Below are 13008 nucleotides of genomic sequence, written 5' to 3' on the forward strand. Positions count from 1 at the left end.
CTGCACTTCTACAACCACAGAGTAAGTACCGTATAACACCCCCCCACACACACACTCAGCTTGGCGTTAAGACGTCCAGATGAATATGTAACTAAAAGATGTTATATGTAATCTACAGCCAAATGCAGTCTTTGCCTTGTGCTTATCTTGTTGGCTCACATGTTATCCTCTTTAATCTTGCGCCACTGGACGTGGGCTGAGAGGTTACTGTGTTAGTGCTTTAGGAGACTCAAGTGTTGTCCATTTGGCCTCAACAATCCGGTTGACCCTGCCGCCCGTATGCCTGGAAAATATTCAATTTTTCTTAAAACTTTTGACTTTTGGTTTCACAATGCACAGGAAAAGGAGAGGATAGAGGATCGTAACTTTTGAGTACAAAAAAATAAAGTGTATCCATTTTAAAGAATCACGCATAGTCAGTTTTGTGCGCTTTCTTCAGAGCTGTACAGCAAATCTGCGTTAAATGTCGATATGGCAGACCATTTATGACTGGAGACAAAACCTGCATGTCTTCTTCCCTGTTCACTCACTAGCTTGCATGCCAGGAAGAAAGATAATCCCAGAAAAGAGGCTTATAAATTAGCTCACGGCCATGCCAGGGAGCTGATGGGGGCAGTGGAGGTCAATGACAAAGCGGGCTCGTCACACGAGAATCCAAGAAGAAGCAGAAAGGAGGGTTTTGTGTCATAAACTCGTGTGTTACGAGCCACGAGAAAGACGGCGGTGGGCTTGAGTACGGATAGCTCATTAAAGATCTACTCAAAGTTACATTCAGAAGTCATAGAAATCCTTATGTACCTGTTAGGGGTGGGAATCACAAAATAACATACATTATATAATGATATTATCACCATACAGTAATTCTTCTATAATCTGTATATTGCAGGTCAACTCATCCTTTGATATCTGTGTCACCAAAGATACCTCTAAAAAAAAGGCCAAGAGCAGGAATTGTGCATTTAATCACAGTGCTTGGGCATCCGTTTCTTACGATATCGACTGTGACTATAAGACATGTACAACAGAATACATCGTCATAGATTGATTCTTCTTCACCACATAAATAGATATACAATACATTGTAAAAATGGCAACAAAGCATTGCGTTTGTTTAACCAGCTGCTTTAAAGAATAGATCAAAACTTGTGTGTGTGTGTATCAATAATGTATAGCGGAGGAAGAGGAAGTAGGATATCTATTGCAATATAGATCTTTTGATGTCATATTATACTTCCCATTCACATCAGGATCTTGATAATTGCACTGCATTCAGTCTCTGTCTCTCAGGACATTATTGTGTACGTATTTCCCTGAATCATCCCATCACACACAAAATACATTTAGTGTGGAGTAAAATATCGACACTGGAGTTTATTATGATACCTCCTGTTGCAGTGCAATATCCAGACATAGGTGTTAATTGTCTTTATAGAAATCATGTTCATTTTCACTTCAGAGTTTGACAAGTTTATTGTGTGTGCATGTTAAACGAGGTAAGCCTGTTAATATCTATTGCTTGTCCTTGGTTGTCAAAACCTGTGAACCCGTCATGTAATAAATACACTATTCCTGCTTAGTAAAGACTTTTTTCTTCAGTTTCACAGTTAATGTGATATAAATATCACAGATACTGGTGCTATCATGAGGTTAAATATCCAGGTTATATCATATAGTGAGTTACTCTGTGAATCCCATCTCTTGGACCAATAAATACTTACAGTAAGTGTCCACCACTTTGGTAGTTAAACTGCGTCATCTTGTACTTAAACATCACAGCTAGCTTCTGTTAATCCCATATCATGTTTTTTTTCCCCTTTCTGTTTATAACTTCCATCTTTAGATCAGTCACTGGCAGAGAAGAAAGCTCAGCTCAATATCTGGGTCAAATGTATTCGTGCACACGTACACAGATATTGAAACAGTGTAGGCTGAGTCAAATGCTTAATGCACAGAAGCAGGTATGATGGGAGACGTTAGCGCATACATAGTACATGCTATATGTCGTGTGTGGATTTGCTCCAGTGATTTCTATGTTGGGGGGGGGGGGGGGGGGGGAGCCAGTGTGCATCGCCTCTGGGGAGAATGTATCCTGGCTCTTGAGCTGTCTGGGTCACTATGTTCTCTGTAATGGATTCTATCCATCCTGGCTCCATGAAGAAATGACTGAACTGTATTTATTCATAATGTTGGTAAAATGCTTACAAAGCAGAGTGTTCTGCTTGATTAGCAAGTAAAGATATAGAATATATCAAAATAGCAACATTACAGAAATAACTGAAGTGTAGCAGGTGTACCGTAACACCAACAAGCAGTCATTGTAGTATTTCAGATGTGTAAAGTTACCACTAAGACTGAAACCCTTAATACTTACATTATTTGAATTAAGGTTGATCTTAAATTACAAAGGGTGAATTTACTGTAGGGGAGGGGCGGCATGGCTCAGAGGTAGAGTGGCCGTCTAGCAACCAAAGGGTCGCTGGTTCCATCCTCACGGTGACCGTGTCGAATTACTTGCTCCTGATGGCCCTGCAATTGACTAGCAAGCCCTCAAGGGTGAACCCTGCCTGTCACCCAATGTCAGCTGGGATAGGCTCCAGCCCCCCCCCCCCCCCCCCTTAATGGATAAGCTGTATAGAAAATGGATGGATGGATTTTACCGTAAGATATTTAATGGTGATCTATTGTGTCATTCACAGCAATTTACTTTGTGATTGCAGTTGTAGTTTGCAGCTACACGGGAACTTATTGTGATGGTAAAAGCGCATGATTTTATGTTAAATCAGTACCTTTGAAAAGGCTTCTCAGCTGTGTTCTAGACAATGAACCCGATGTGGAATATAGTTGTCATCCATCCATCCATCCATTGTCTTCCGCTTATTATTAAGGGTCGCGGGGGGGCTGGAGCCTATTCCAGCGTCAACAGGTGAGAGGCGGGGTTCACCCTGGACGGGTCACCAGTCCATCACAGGACCAACACATAGAGACAGACAACCATTCACACTCACAGTCACACCTACGGTCAATTTAGAGTATCAATCAGCCTCGTCCCCTCTTGATGTCTTTGGACTGTGGGAGGAAGCTGGAGTACCAGAGAGAACCCACACAGACACAGGGAGAACATGGAGACTCCACACAGAAAGATCCCGTGCTGGAGCCGGGACCTTCTTGCTGTGAGGCGACAGTGCTGACCACTGCACCACCGTGCGGCTTATATAGTTGTCAAAATACCCCAATTCCTTTGAGCTCTTTGGCCAGACAAAATTGGACCGCGTAATGATGAATGTTCCAAATATTACAATGATGGAAATTCACTTTGTTAATTAAACAATTACCAGTGAGGCGCTTCGGGAAATACTGTGAATAACGAAGAACCGCTGTATTCTATCTTCTCTAACATTCTACTCTTCTGTAGAATCAGCAGTAATTGAACCTCTTGGCAAAAGTCTTAACATATTGATTGATAATCGATAAAGATGCTGAGTGTCCAATTTGTAATTAATTTCAGTCAGTAATTAGTGGCCTAAATAACACAGACTGTTTGGAATATTCATCTTAAATGCCCTCCACACTTGTGTATGTTGTTATCCCGGCTAATTGGCCTTCAGCTTCGGGTTGAAAGAAGCAATAACTCACCAAACCCTGTGCACCCAAGTAGATTTTTTTAGGTGTTTTCTACTTAGCTTGACTTTTACTCCTACATTTTAACACAAATGTCTTTGCTCTCTACTTGATGTACAAGAACAACATAAAGAAACTGACCAGAGGTCACACTGTTGCACGAAAATGTTGGATTGGAAAACGAATGACGGAAGAAGCCCGCCAAACGCGAAGAAGATCGAAGAAGACGCCTGCCATGTCCACTCATGAAAAGAGACTTAGGGAGTTTCCACCATGGAGAAATGGCATCTTGTCTAGTGAGGAAAGTAATGCCCATGCTAGGAGAGGAGTCATAGCATTGACGTGCATGGAAGTGAACCAGCAAACAATTCAGGCGGAGGAGAAAAAAAATACTTTTGAGTACGTGCGAAGAGAGAGTAAGAGCCCGTGTGGTTTTACTGCAGTAGGTTATATCAGTGTTTTTTTTCCACAATCACTACTTTCATCAGTTACTTCTTCTTGAGGAAAGAACGTGTGTACTTTTATCACCTCGGGCTAAGCAGCTGACAGGCCTGACATGTCACAGTGGGGAAGCCCCTGTGGGAATACTGATATCAATAATGGCTGAGATCCATTTCCTTCTCCTGTGCACGCCGGCTCACTGCAACTCTGTTATGAAGTGCTGCCACATTTGATTAGTAACATGTTGATTAGTTACACTTGGTGCTGTTGTTTCATTATTTTCAGTCAAAATGTGTCTGAACGGTCCAAACTAGCGAGACAACAAATATATACACAGGAAAAAAAAGAAAAAAAATTTCCACGCATTGATCGGAATTTCATGCAGCTGTGCTGTGTTGCCGATGAGTTGAGCAGATCAGTATCTCTGCGGCCCCATTGGGTCACTTTCACTTAATCCTAAAAATCCTCTTTGCGCAGTAGCGGTCCTCTTCCCCAATATGACTTCTGTCTTTAGGTTTTTCTATTACTGGTGTTTTAACCGTAATCCTGCTGCTTTTTTGTGTATATCCTTTTATGGACTTTCCTCATTTTTTTTTTTTTTTACTTCCTGTCTTTGTTTGCCTGTGCCTGATGTGTTTCACCTGTGTACGACACTATGTGCTGCCGAGTCCCATGTGTGTATTTATAGTCAAGTTTTCTGCCCTTTTCATTTTCGAGATTATCATTTGGGAGACGATGCCGCCATCCTGCCTTCTCTTCATTGTCGCGCTCTTTTACCGCAGTGCTCCTTGTGATTATTTCTTATTTACCAAGCAAAATTATTCCCCGTTGTTGCAGTTGTTGTTGTTGTTGTTTTTTTTAAAGGGTCTTTGTTTAAAAGTGACTTTTGGACTTGTTTGCCCTCCGCGTCCTCATTACTGGAATTGTTCCATGACATCCTGTGTGAGACCTTTGCTTGTTTTCCAGTTATTCGTTCTTTTCCTATTCCACGTGTTTACTGTTTGCCGAGCCGCCAGCTATTCTGTTACCACCTCCCCGCTTCGCTATTAGGGAGGGTTGTGAACTTTTACCTCCCGACAGACCTCTGACTGTGACTGGTTGTGCCCACAGTTGAGCCCTCGACAAGTGAAATTATCAGATTACATCCGTGGTAATTTGCTGAATGATTTCACAGTTCTCGTGCAGTGAATATTATTCTTTTTTTTTTTACTGCTGATTCTTGAGCATTTTGATTCGAGCGCACTGTCTCCTGTCTGTGTTAATAAGGATGCAGCCCTCCGTGATTTACTTCTGGGGAAATTCTTCATCTCCATCTCTTCGCTGTGCTCCTTTTCACTTCCATGGTTGTTGTTTTTTTTGTTTTTTTTTGTTTTTTTTTGCTTGAACATGTGATGAGACCAGGCCTGATGATGATTACACACACACACACACACACACACACACACACACACACACACACACACACACACACATCTATGTCGACACACACAAACAATAAGAAGTAGAGCAACGGTTTTGAGATGTGCAGTTCCAAATAATAAAGCATAAGGTGAATTGCCTCCGTCATCTCACAAAATGAGCTGAGACTGTTAATCTTTAGCTGTCGGCGGCAGCAGCGTAGAGGATTTTCTCCAGAGTGGACCTGAGACAAAGTTAGTGTGTCACTTTTTTGAGTGTTAGATTATACGCTATTTATTTCATCCAACATAAGATTTCTATTAAACTTAATGCTATGATCCACCATTGGCTTCAATAAACACAAGAATTGTAATTTTAAAGGCAAATTATTGTACTCTTTTTTTTAATACTTGGCCAAATAGAACTTTCTAGAATTTGAATTAAAAGCTCCTTTTTTTTCTCCCTATTTTCTTGTTTCTATCTCTTTTTATTTGTCCATCTATCCATCCATCCGTCCATCCATTTTTTTTTCTTTCTCATTTTCTAATCCATTCAGGGTCACGGGGTCTTTTAATTTGTAACTGAATGGCTTTTCAAAGCAGCACGCATGAGTTTAGTCACTGAGAAACTGAGTTAAAGAAAACAAGTCGTTTTGCATTTTAAATGCAAACAAGTTACACCGCGTTGAGATTTTCTTACCTATCATTTTTTTTCTGTACTATCAAAGACGCTTCAGACTTTTTTTTAAGCTTCCTTTGAAAAATGAAATGAAATGACACAGATCTTTTGTTTCTGATACTAAGTAGTACAAACACTTGTGAGCTCCTCAAATGTCTCATAGCTGTTGACCATTCTGTTGATCCAAACTAAAAACCACAAGTTTTAAGCTTCATCTGAGCGCACATATCGTGTGAGTTTGACAGAAATGCTGCAGACAGTCTTTACACCCTCGGTCGTCTGTAACACGTCTCAATTGGTGCCCACATGCAGGAGTATTCAAAGCATGTTTCGTGCCCCCCCCCCCCCCCCCCCCCACACACACACACACACACACACACCAAAACACAGGGGTTGTCTCTGAACATGGTGCAATTGGCTTTCATGGCACTGCCCTTTCATTCAAGAGTGGGTGGCAATTTATTCCCGGTGGACAGCAAAGGTCAATTGATGCTGTTGTTCAGGTGCTATTTTTCTTAACTTCTGTACAATCATACAATTAGAGAACAAAGTGGAGAGCAGTTCAGAATGTGTTAATGCAGTGGCCTGAGTAAATGGTTATTGCGTTCTTTTGAGACATAATAGAATGTGTTTTTTTTGCCGCACAGTTGTAGTATCAGGTTCACTGCGTCAGTCCACAGCTTCACAATATCTCACCCACAGGCTTTGGCGGAAGGTTTTTAATTGATCAGATGAACTATCTCAATATGTTTGTATATATTGATGTTTGCCAGTCAAAGTCACTTCTGTTTGAAAACTATGACAACTAGTATCAACAAATAAACAAGCCTGTTATAATAGTCATACTAATGAGCCTAGTAATACTACAAGTCTACACTGTTTTGTTTTGACATGCTAACAGGCACAGTTATCTTGTCTTTCTTCCTTTTTGTTGCGTTTATTATTATCATAGCTCTTTTCGGCCTAAAGTACACATGATGACTATTAAAATAAATGCATACAACACTGAAGCTAAAAGGGATTTTAAAATTTTGTCTGTGGGCTAAAAAGTGCAGTTAGCGTGCAGGATGGTGGGGGTGGTTCATGAATACCAATCTGATTATTCTGGGGTGGCAGAACTAGAACTAGAACTACAGCATGTTAGCACCTTGGTTTTGCTGCATGTTTTCAAGTTCTGTTGATCAGACCACACGTTGTACTCCCCGTGTGCACTGATGAATTACTTCCTGCCAAAATGAAGCCAATTCTAATATTTAAAACTCACTTCGTTTTTCCTCTTTCAGAGTCAAGACCAAACAACAGATGTGTAGAGTAACACAACACTATAATTAATGTTTATTTACACACGCTAACGTTTTTGCATAACACCGGGTTGCTATCTTTGCTGTATACGTGTGGGATCCACAGCCTATAAACCAGTTACAACCAGGTGCACACCTGTTTGCACATCTGGAACCTGTTTGCCATGATAACATAAGCAGGCAGCAGCTTCATTCAAAATCTAGAACAAAAGTAAAACAAATGGCGCAGCCTTTTAATCTTCCCTAACCAGCTCTACGGATAATCTGATACTTCCATGAACCCAGCGGGACCACAGCAGCAGTGTGCCGCCGTATAGCTGGAGTGGATCCTCTAAATCAACAAAGATCAGAGTTTGTTCCGCTTTGTGAGTGAAACAAAAGTCAAAGCTAGCTATTTGTCTGAAAGACATGAATCCCTACAATCAAATCCATCTTCAGTAAACATGGGTCAGCTCATTAAGCTTGCAATTCAGCAGCCAAAATCAAAGTGGTCACAAATAGTTTGTATTTGTGTGTGTGTGTGTGTGTGTGTGTGTGTGTGTGTGTGTGTGTGTGTGTGTGTGTGTGTGTGTGTGTGTGTTGGTTTATCCACAGCGACCTCCTGCTGTGAGCTATCAGACAGCTTCTCATTACCCAACGTCCTCTTTGCTGCCGGACTGGCGCAGAATACTCGATGTGTGTGTGTGTGTGTGTGAGAGATGAAGTTCGACAGTCTTTCAGTAAATGAACTAAAAGTCAACTAACACATGCAACACTTTCCTCTGTCTGTCTGTGTGGAGTTATTGTTAATCCATATGGCTGTGTTTTACTTGTCTGAACACGACCATTTGTCAGTACTTTAACTTGACATCTATCGAGAGTGTGTGAATGCAAAAGTGGCACGTTTTCTGTTCATACATGGCTGCAGTGGCGGGTGGAGCATGATAAGCACAACTGATTCCATACATATGTGTTGTTTAAATCTCTATATCACACCAGAGCGCACCTGTCTCTTCTCTGTTTGGCATTCACTCTGACACCCACGCTGACACTTAACATTCATCTACCATGTTTCTACCTGTCAAGCTGTCTCTGGTGTTCCAGTCTTCAGGGTTTGAAGTGTCTTCCAGCAGATGATGAGTATCAAGGACGTGTGTTCACTTGTCATTAGTGGCATTATGAATTGACTGTTATCATGTATGTGTCTTCATTAGTTGTCTGGTTTCCTCCTTGTGTTGGTGTGTATGTGTGCATTCTTTCATATTGAGAGGTACTTGTACAGTCACTGTAGATTGGTTGTAATGATCAGCATGTCAGTCATTGGTTATATCACAAGTGGGGGTGGTGGGTTCACATGTATGTTTTGATTGGAAATTCGAGCCACAGAAGCCAAAACTGAATATTTTTCTTTGTCTGTTTTTCTGTTTTAGTTTTCCCCCTAAAGAAAGCTGCAGGCACAAAAACAGACTTTGAATTTTTCATCTAATTTATACTCTCACAAAAAGTTCAGGAAAGGTCACATATTTCAAGATCCATCCATGTTGGCTGATGAGATCAAGGGTAAACTGAGTAATTCAACCGCACATCAAACTAGAAAGAGTGTGGGCATCAGCGTCATCCAGAAGACGATCAATACCATCTCAAGGAGGTTAATGCTTACAAAATATACAGCATCAACAATAATCAAAATTTGTTCTCTCTCTTTTTTCTTTTTTTTTTTTTGAAAACATCGACGAGTACATATCAAAATCCAGAGCCAGATTTCGATCAAGATGAAACTTGTCAGTAACATGAAAAGAAAAGTAGCTCTCGTTCATCTCGCCAGTGGCCTAGAGCAGTCTTCAGGATCGAGTGTCACTTGTAGTATTATCACATATCTTTCCACCATATTTAATCAGGAGTTTTGGAGATGTCCTGCTATCAAACCACCCAAAAGTTTCGCTGGCGGTAACTTCCTTTTGATTTAAGGAGGTTCTGATCACTCATATATGTACAACTTCATTTTTAATTCAAGTTCCTTTGCTTTTGGTTCACCGAAAAGAATGCGGTGTGTGAAATGATTAACGGCTTCCTTGCATAAAGTACCTGAAATCACTGAGTTATTTTTGGAAATACTACAATACTACTAGAAGATGAAAGCTAACTGTCTTTAACTGAAATTTCAGCAATAAACCTGTTAGTGTGATCCAGCCTCTAGTTCTTGATGACCTCACCTTCACTTCAATGTAACTTTACAGCCCAACAGAGTCCGAAAGTTTCGCCTTACCTGCAGCGTATAGCAGGTTTGAGTAAATGGAAGGTGAGTAAATAAGAAAAATAAATCACTGATTAATTTTACCTGAGTAACCGGATTCAGTCAGTAAAGGTAAACATACTGTGGCGTGTGGGTGTTCTTAATCAAGGCCTCTTGATGGAATTTGTCATTTTTTACGAAATAGGTAAATGGCAAACTACGTCAGGAAGTGATGTAATGCAAACAGCTTGGATCCAGTTGAAGCCCCACTTTTGATTTACAAACCCTAATCTATTGAAGACCTTATCAAAGCAATATGCCCACTTCATTAAATGTTCCCTCCTGCCTTCACTGTTGAGGGTTCTTATTGCTATTAACTTGAGAGGAGGTAATTAAGTTCTCCATGAAAGGATTGGAAGCTTGAAGTCAGCAACATGATTTCATCTCATCTTTGCTGCTTCATAGCTATTAATCTGTATAGGGCAAAGAACACAAAACACACTGGTGTAGCCTAGAAAAATCATATAATTATTATTATCATTATTATTATTATCATCATCAAATAGCTTTAGTTTCCTTCGAATGAAGTCCTGTTGAGTCTGAACCATCCACCATGGATATTTATTTATTCCCTTTTTTCCTTATGGCGTCTGAGGTCATCTTTCTTAGACATACCAGTAAACACCAGCAGGATTCCTGAGGGACCTTTGGTGAGACGTAGGTACCTTCAGGATTAAATGAACCACTGACTGATGTACACTACACATGGACCTGCTCACAAAGCTTCCTTGCACTTCTGGGAGATATTTATCACTGAAGCTCTAGTCAGTGTCTGCTATATTTACAGGTTACCATCGAATTTAGCTTAGAATAAAATAAGCAATTGACGCTGTTTATTTGTTTGTTTGCAGCACCACTCAAAAAGTTCTGACTAGAATTTTATTATAATTGTTAGAAGTTAGTTTTTGGAACAGTCAAGATCAGATTAGATTTTGGAGTTGAGCCGGAAGCAGATCTGATGACATATTAGATTGGTGGAGGTGTGAGTGCCCTCGAGCTTTATTCTGTTTTTTTGTTTTTGTTTTTTGTTTTTCTTTTTGTTTTGTTTTGTTTTGTGTATGTGTGTGTGTGTATTAAGCAGTATCATTGAATATTGTCCAACCCCATTCCTCTAATTTTAGTTTAAACTTCTAGTGGGAACATCGATCTTATTGTAAAGGAAGAAAATAAAGGAAATATTTAAAAAACAAAAAGATGCTTATAAAGCTTCAAACTAAACCTTTTGCATATTTCAACGCTCTATATTTATTGTATCGTTGAATTTCTGTCAACTCATTTTGAACAGCTTTGAAACAAAATAACCTCATCCTACGTGTTTGCCCTCATCAGCACATCTGTGGGACTGATCTGATGTGGGGTATTTAGCCCTGTTAGAATTATGTTGATTTACGTCTGCACCCCTACTGAGAGCACTGAAGTGGAAACGAAGGTGGCCAATAAGGGAAAGATGACAAAGGTGTGGGGCAGTAAAGTGTACAAAGTCCTACTGCATGAGATTCTTCATCCCAGTATCTTATTGGGTGTTAGAACCATTGGTAGTTTAGTGCTGAATAACCAGTCCACATTCAAGCCTCATTGATTTGTGTCGTTTAAATTTCTCCATGAGCCTGAAGTCTTTAGGTACTCCTCCAAAGAAAATGTGAGATGGCATTAAAATAAGAAAAAATAAGACTGCTAAACATGGAGGAGTGACACTGGCGCCTCATGGCAGCAGAGTAAAAAAGCCCCAGAGGTGATCAGGAATCACTCAGCTTAAAAAAAGTTCTGTTCTCTTTAAGTCCCTCTTTCATACCCTTTTGATTTAGAATTTCCTGTGGGCTTCTATAATCATGTGATTTTTTTTTGTATGTGCTTCTCTAACAACAATCACTGCTTATGCTCCCCACCCAACACCCCCCCCACACCACCACCCCACCCCTTTCCCCACCTCCAGGGAAGCTGGTGCAGAAAACTGGGGCACAGAAGGCTGCCAAACGCTCGCATCAACCACTGTCCACACCAAATGCCTGTGCAGCAGGATATCCACCTACGCCGTGTTAGCGCAGCAAGCTAAAGATCCGGTGAGTCACTAATGGATAGTCTGATTTGGGATTTGGGGAGTAATTAGGGTACTACTACCTGGGGTCAGGTCAGTGAGCTTCTAGTTTATCACAAATTTACATGATACACCCGTTAGTTGGATTCTACTGCAAATGGTAGCAAGCTAAGGCTGTGGTTTATGGTCATTATAGCGATTCCTGTGTAATTGGTGAGTCTGAAAATAGGTGCCGACTAAATCATACCGTCAACGCTGTCAAACAGTGTCACTGTTAGGATCACCGTGTATTTATCTGATTACACGTTGATTGTCTGTCACTTTTTGAGCTTTTCAAAGGTCAAGGTGTTGAGCAAAAGGCTCTAATGAGTGAAAGTCGTCCTGTAGCGTGCAACCTGCACTTCTATATATAGCTCCTATGGCTCGCAGAGCATGTTTGACATGATATTTTAGGGTTTCTTTTGTTTTACAGGCCTTCAGCAGTTCAGAACACTGTTGCTGTGACAGATTAAGTTTCCATCAACATGCTGTATGTTCAAGTACATCAGAACTATGTTCATATGGAAATGCCAATATTTACCAAATCTGCCCTAAGTTTGCAAAAAGTTACTTCAGATGATTTTTGATTTACTCTCATAAAAGAGGAAATGTGCAAACAGGAGGCAGAATTTGAATGAGCTCTTGCTCGATCTGCCACTGTCACCTTCACAGATGTTCCCAAACTTTGCTTTTGTCTCCAGACGGCAGCAACATGTCCAATACTAACTGATACTTAACGAACAATTACCACTTGTCCCGCTAAAGGTAGTTCCTCGAGATCGCTCTGATAGACGGTTGTGGTTCCACTCTCAGCCATGTGTAAAGTTGACTATAAGATGGCGTTACGAATATTGAATTTGCTCCATTCCAGTTGAGGGAAGCACTTAGCGTCCTTTTCGACACAGATCCAAAGTTTGATTAAAATTTGCTTGAAAGTTTAATGGAACCTCAACTATCAGCTCATTCTCCTGTTTCAGCCAAGAGACACAGCATGCTGCTCTCAATGTACCCTCCCCTGACCACAGCTCTCTTTATCCCAGGAACTAATTAATTGCGCATCTCATATTGTCTCAACCTTGATTTCATCCCTCCCTCCACGCTCTCCTCAGCCACATTTAGGTTATAGGTTCTTTAATCGATGTGGCTTCTTATCACATCTTTTCTCACTTCCTCCACCTTTCCTTACACCTTGTTAACACTTCCAGCTGTTCTCACCTCATGCCACA

General features: G+C 40.6%; 1 protein-coding gene across 9 annotated transcripts in view; it reads left to right on the forward strand.

The window, feature by feature from the left end:
• adgrb2 (adhesion G protein-coupled receptor B2) overlaps positions 1 to 13008 on the forward strand; it is a 243011-nt gene that overhangs the window by 171636 nt on the left and 58367 nt on the right. For all 9 annotated transcript variants that reach the window (XR_015111309.1, XR_015111307.1, XR_015111310.1 and 6 more), the window contains exon 17: positions 11642 to 11768. Coding sequence is in view for 5 of the 9 variants with exons in the window: in XM_086193955.1 (XP_086050081.1) it covers positions 11642 to 11768 (127 nt within the window). In the remaining 4 variants the exon portion in view is untranslated. The remainder of the gene's footprint in view (positions 1 to 11641; positions 11769 to 13008) is intronic.

Source organism: Aulostomus chinensis, chromosome 22 (genome assembly GCF_037954235.1).
Source record: "Aulostomus chinensis isolate RoL2024-O1b breed Wild chromosome 22, RoL_Achi_v1.0, whole genome shotgun sequence".
Classification (NCBI taxonomy): domain Eukaryota; kingdom Metazoa; phylum Chordata; class Actinopteri; order Syngnathiformes; family Aulostomidae; genus Aulostomus; species Aulostomus chinensis.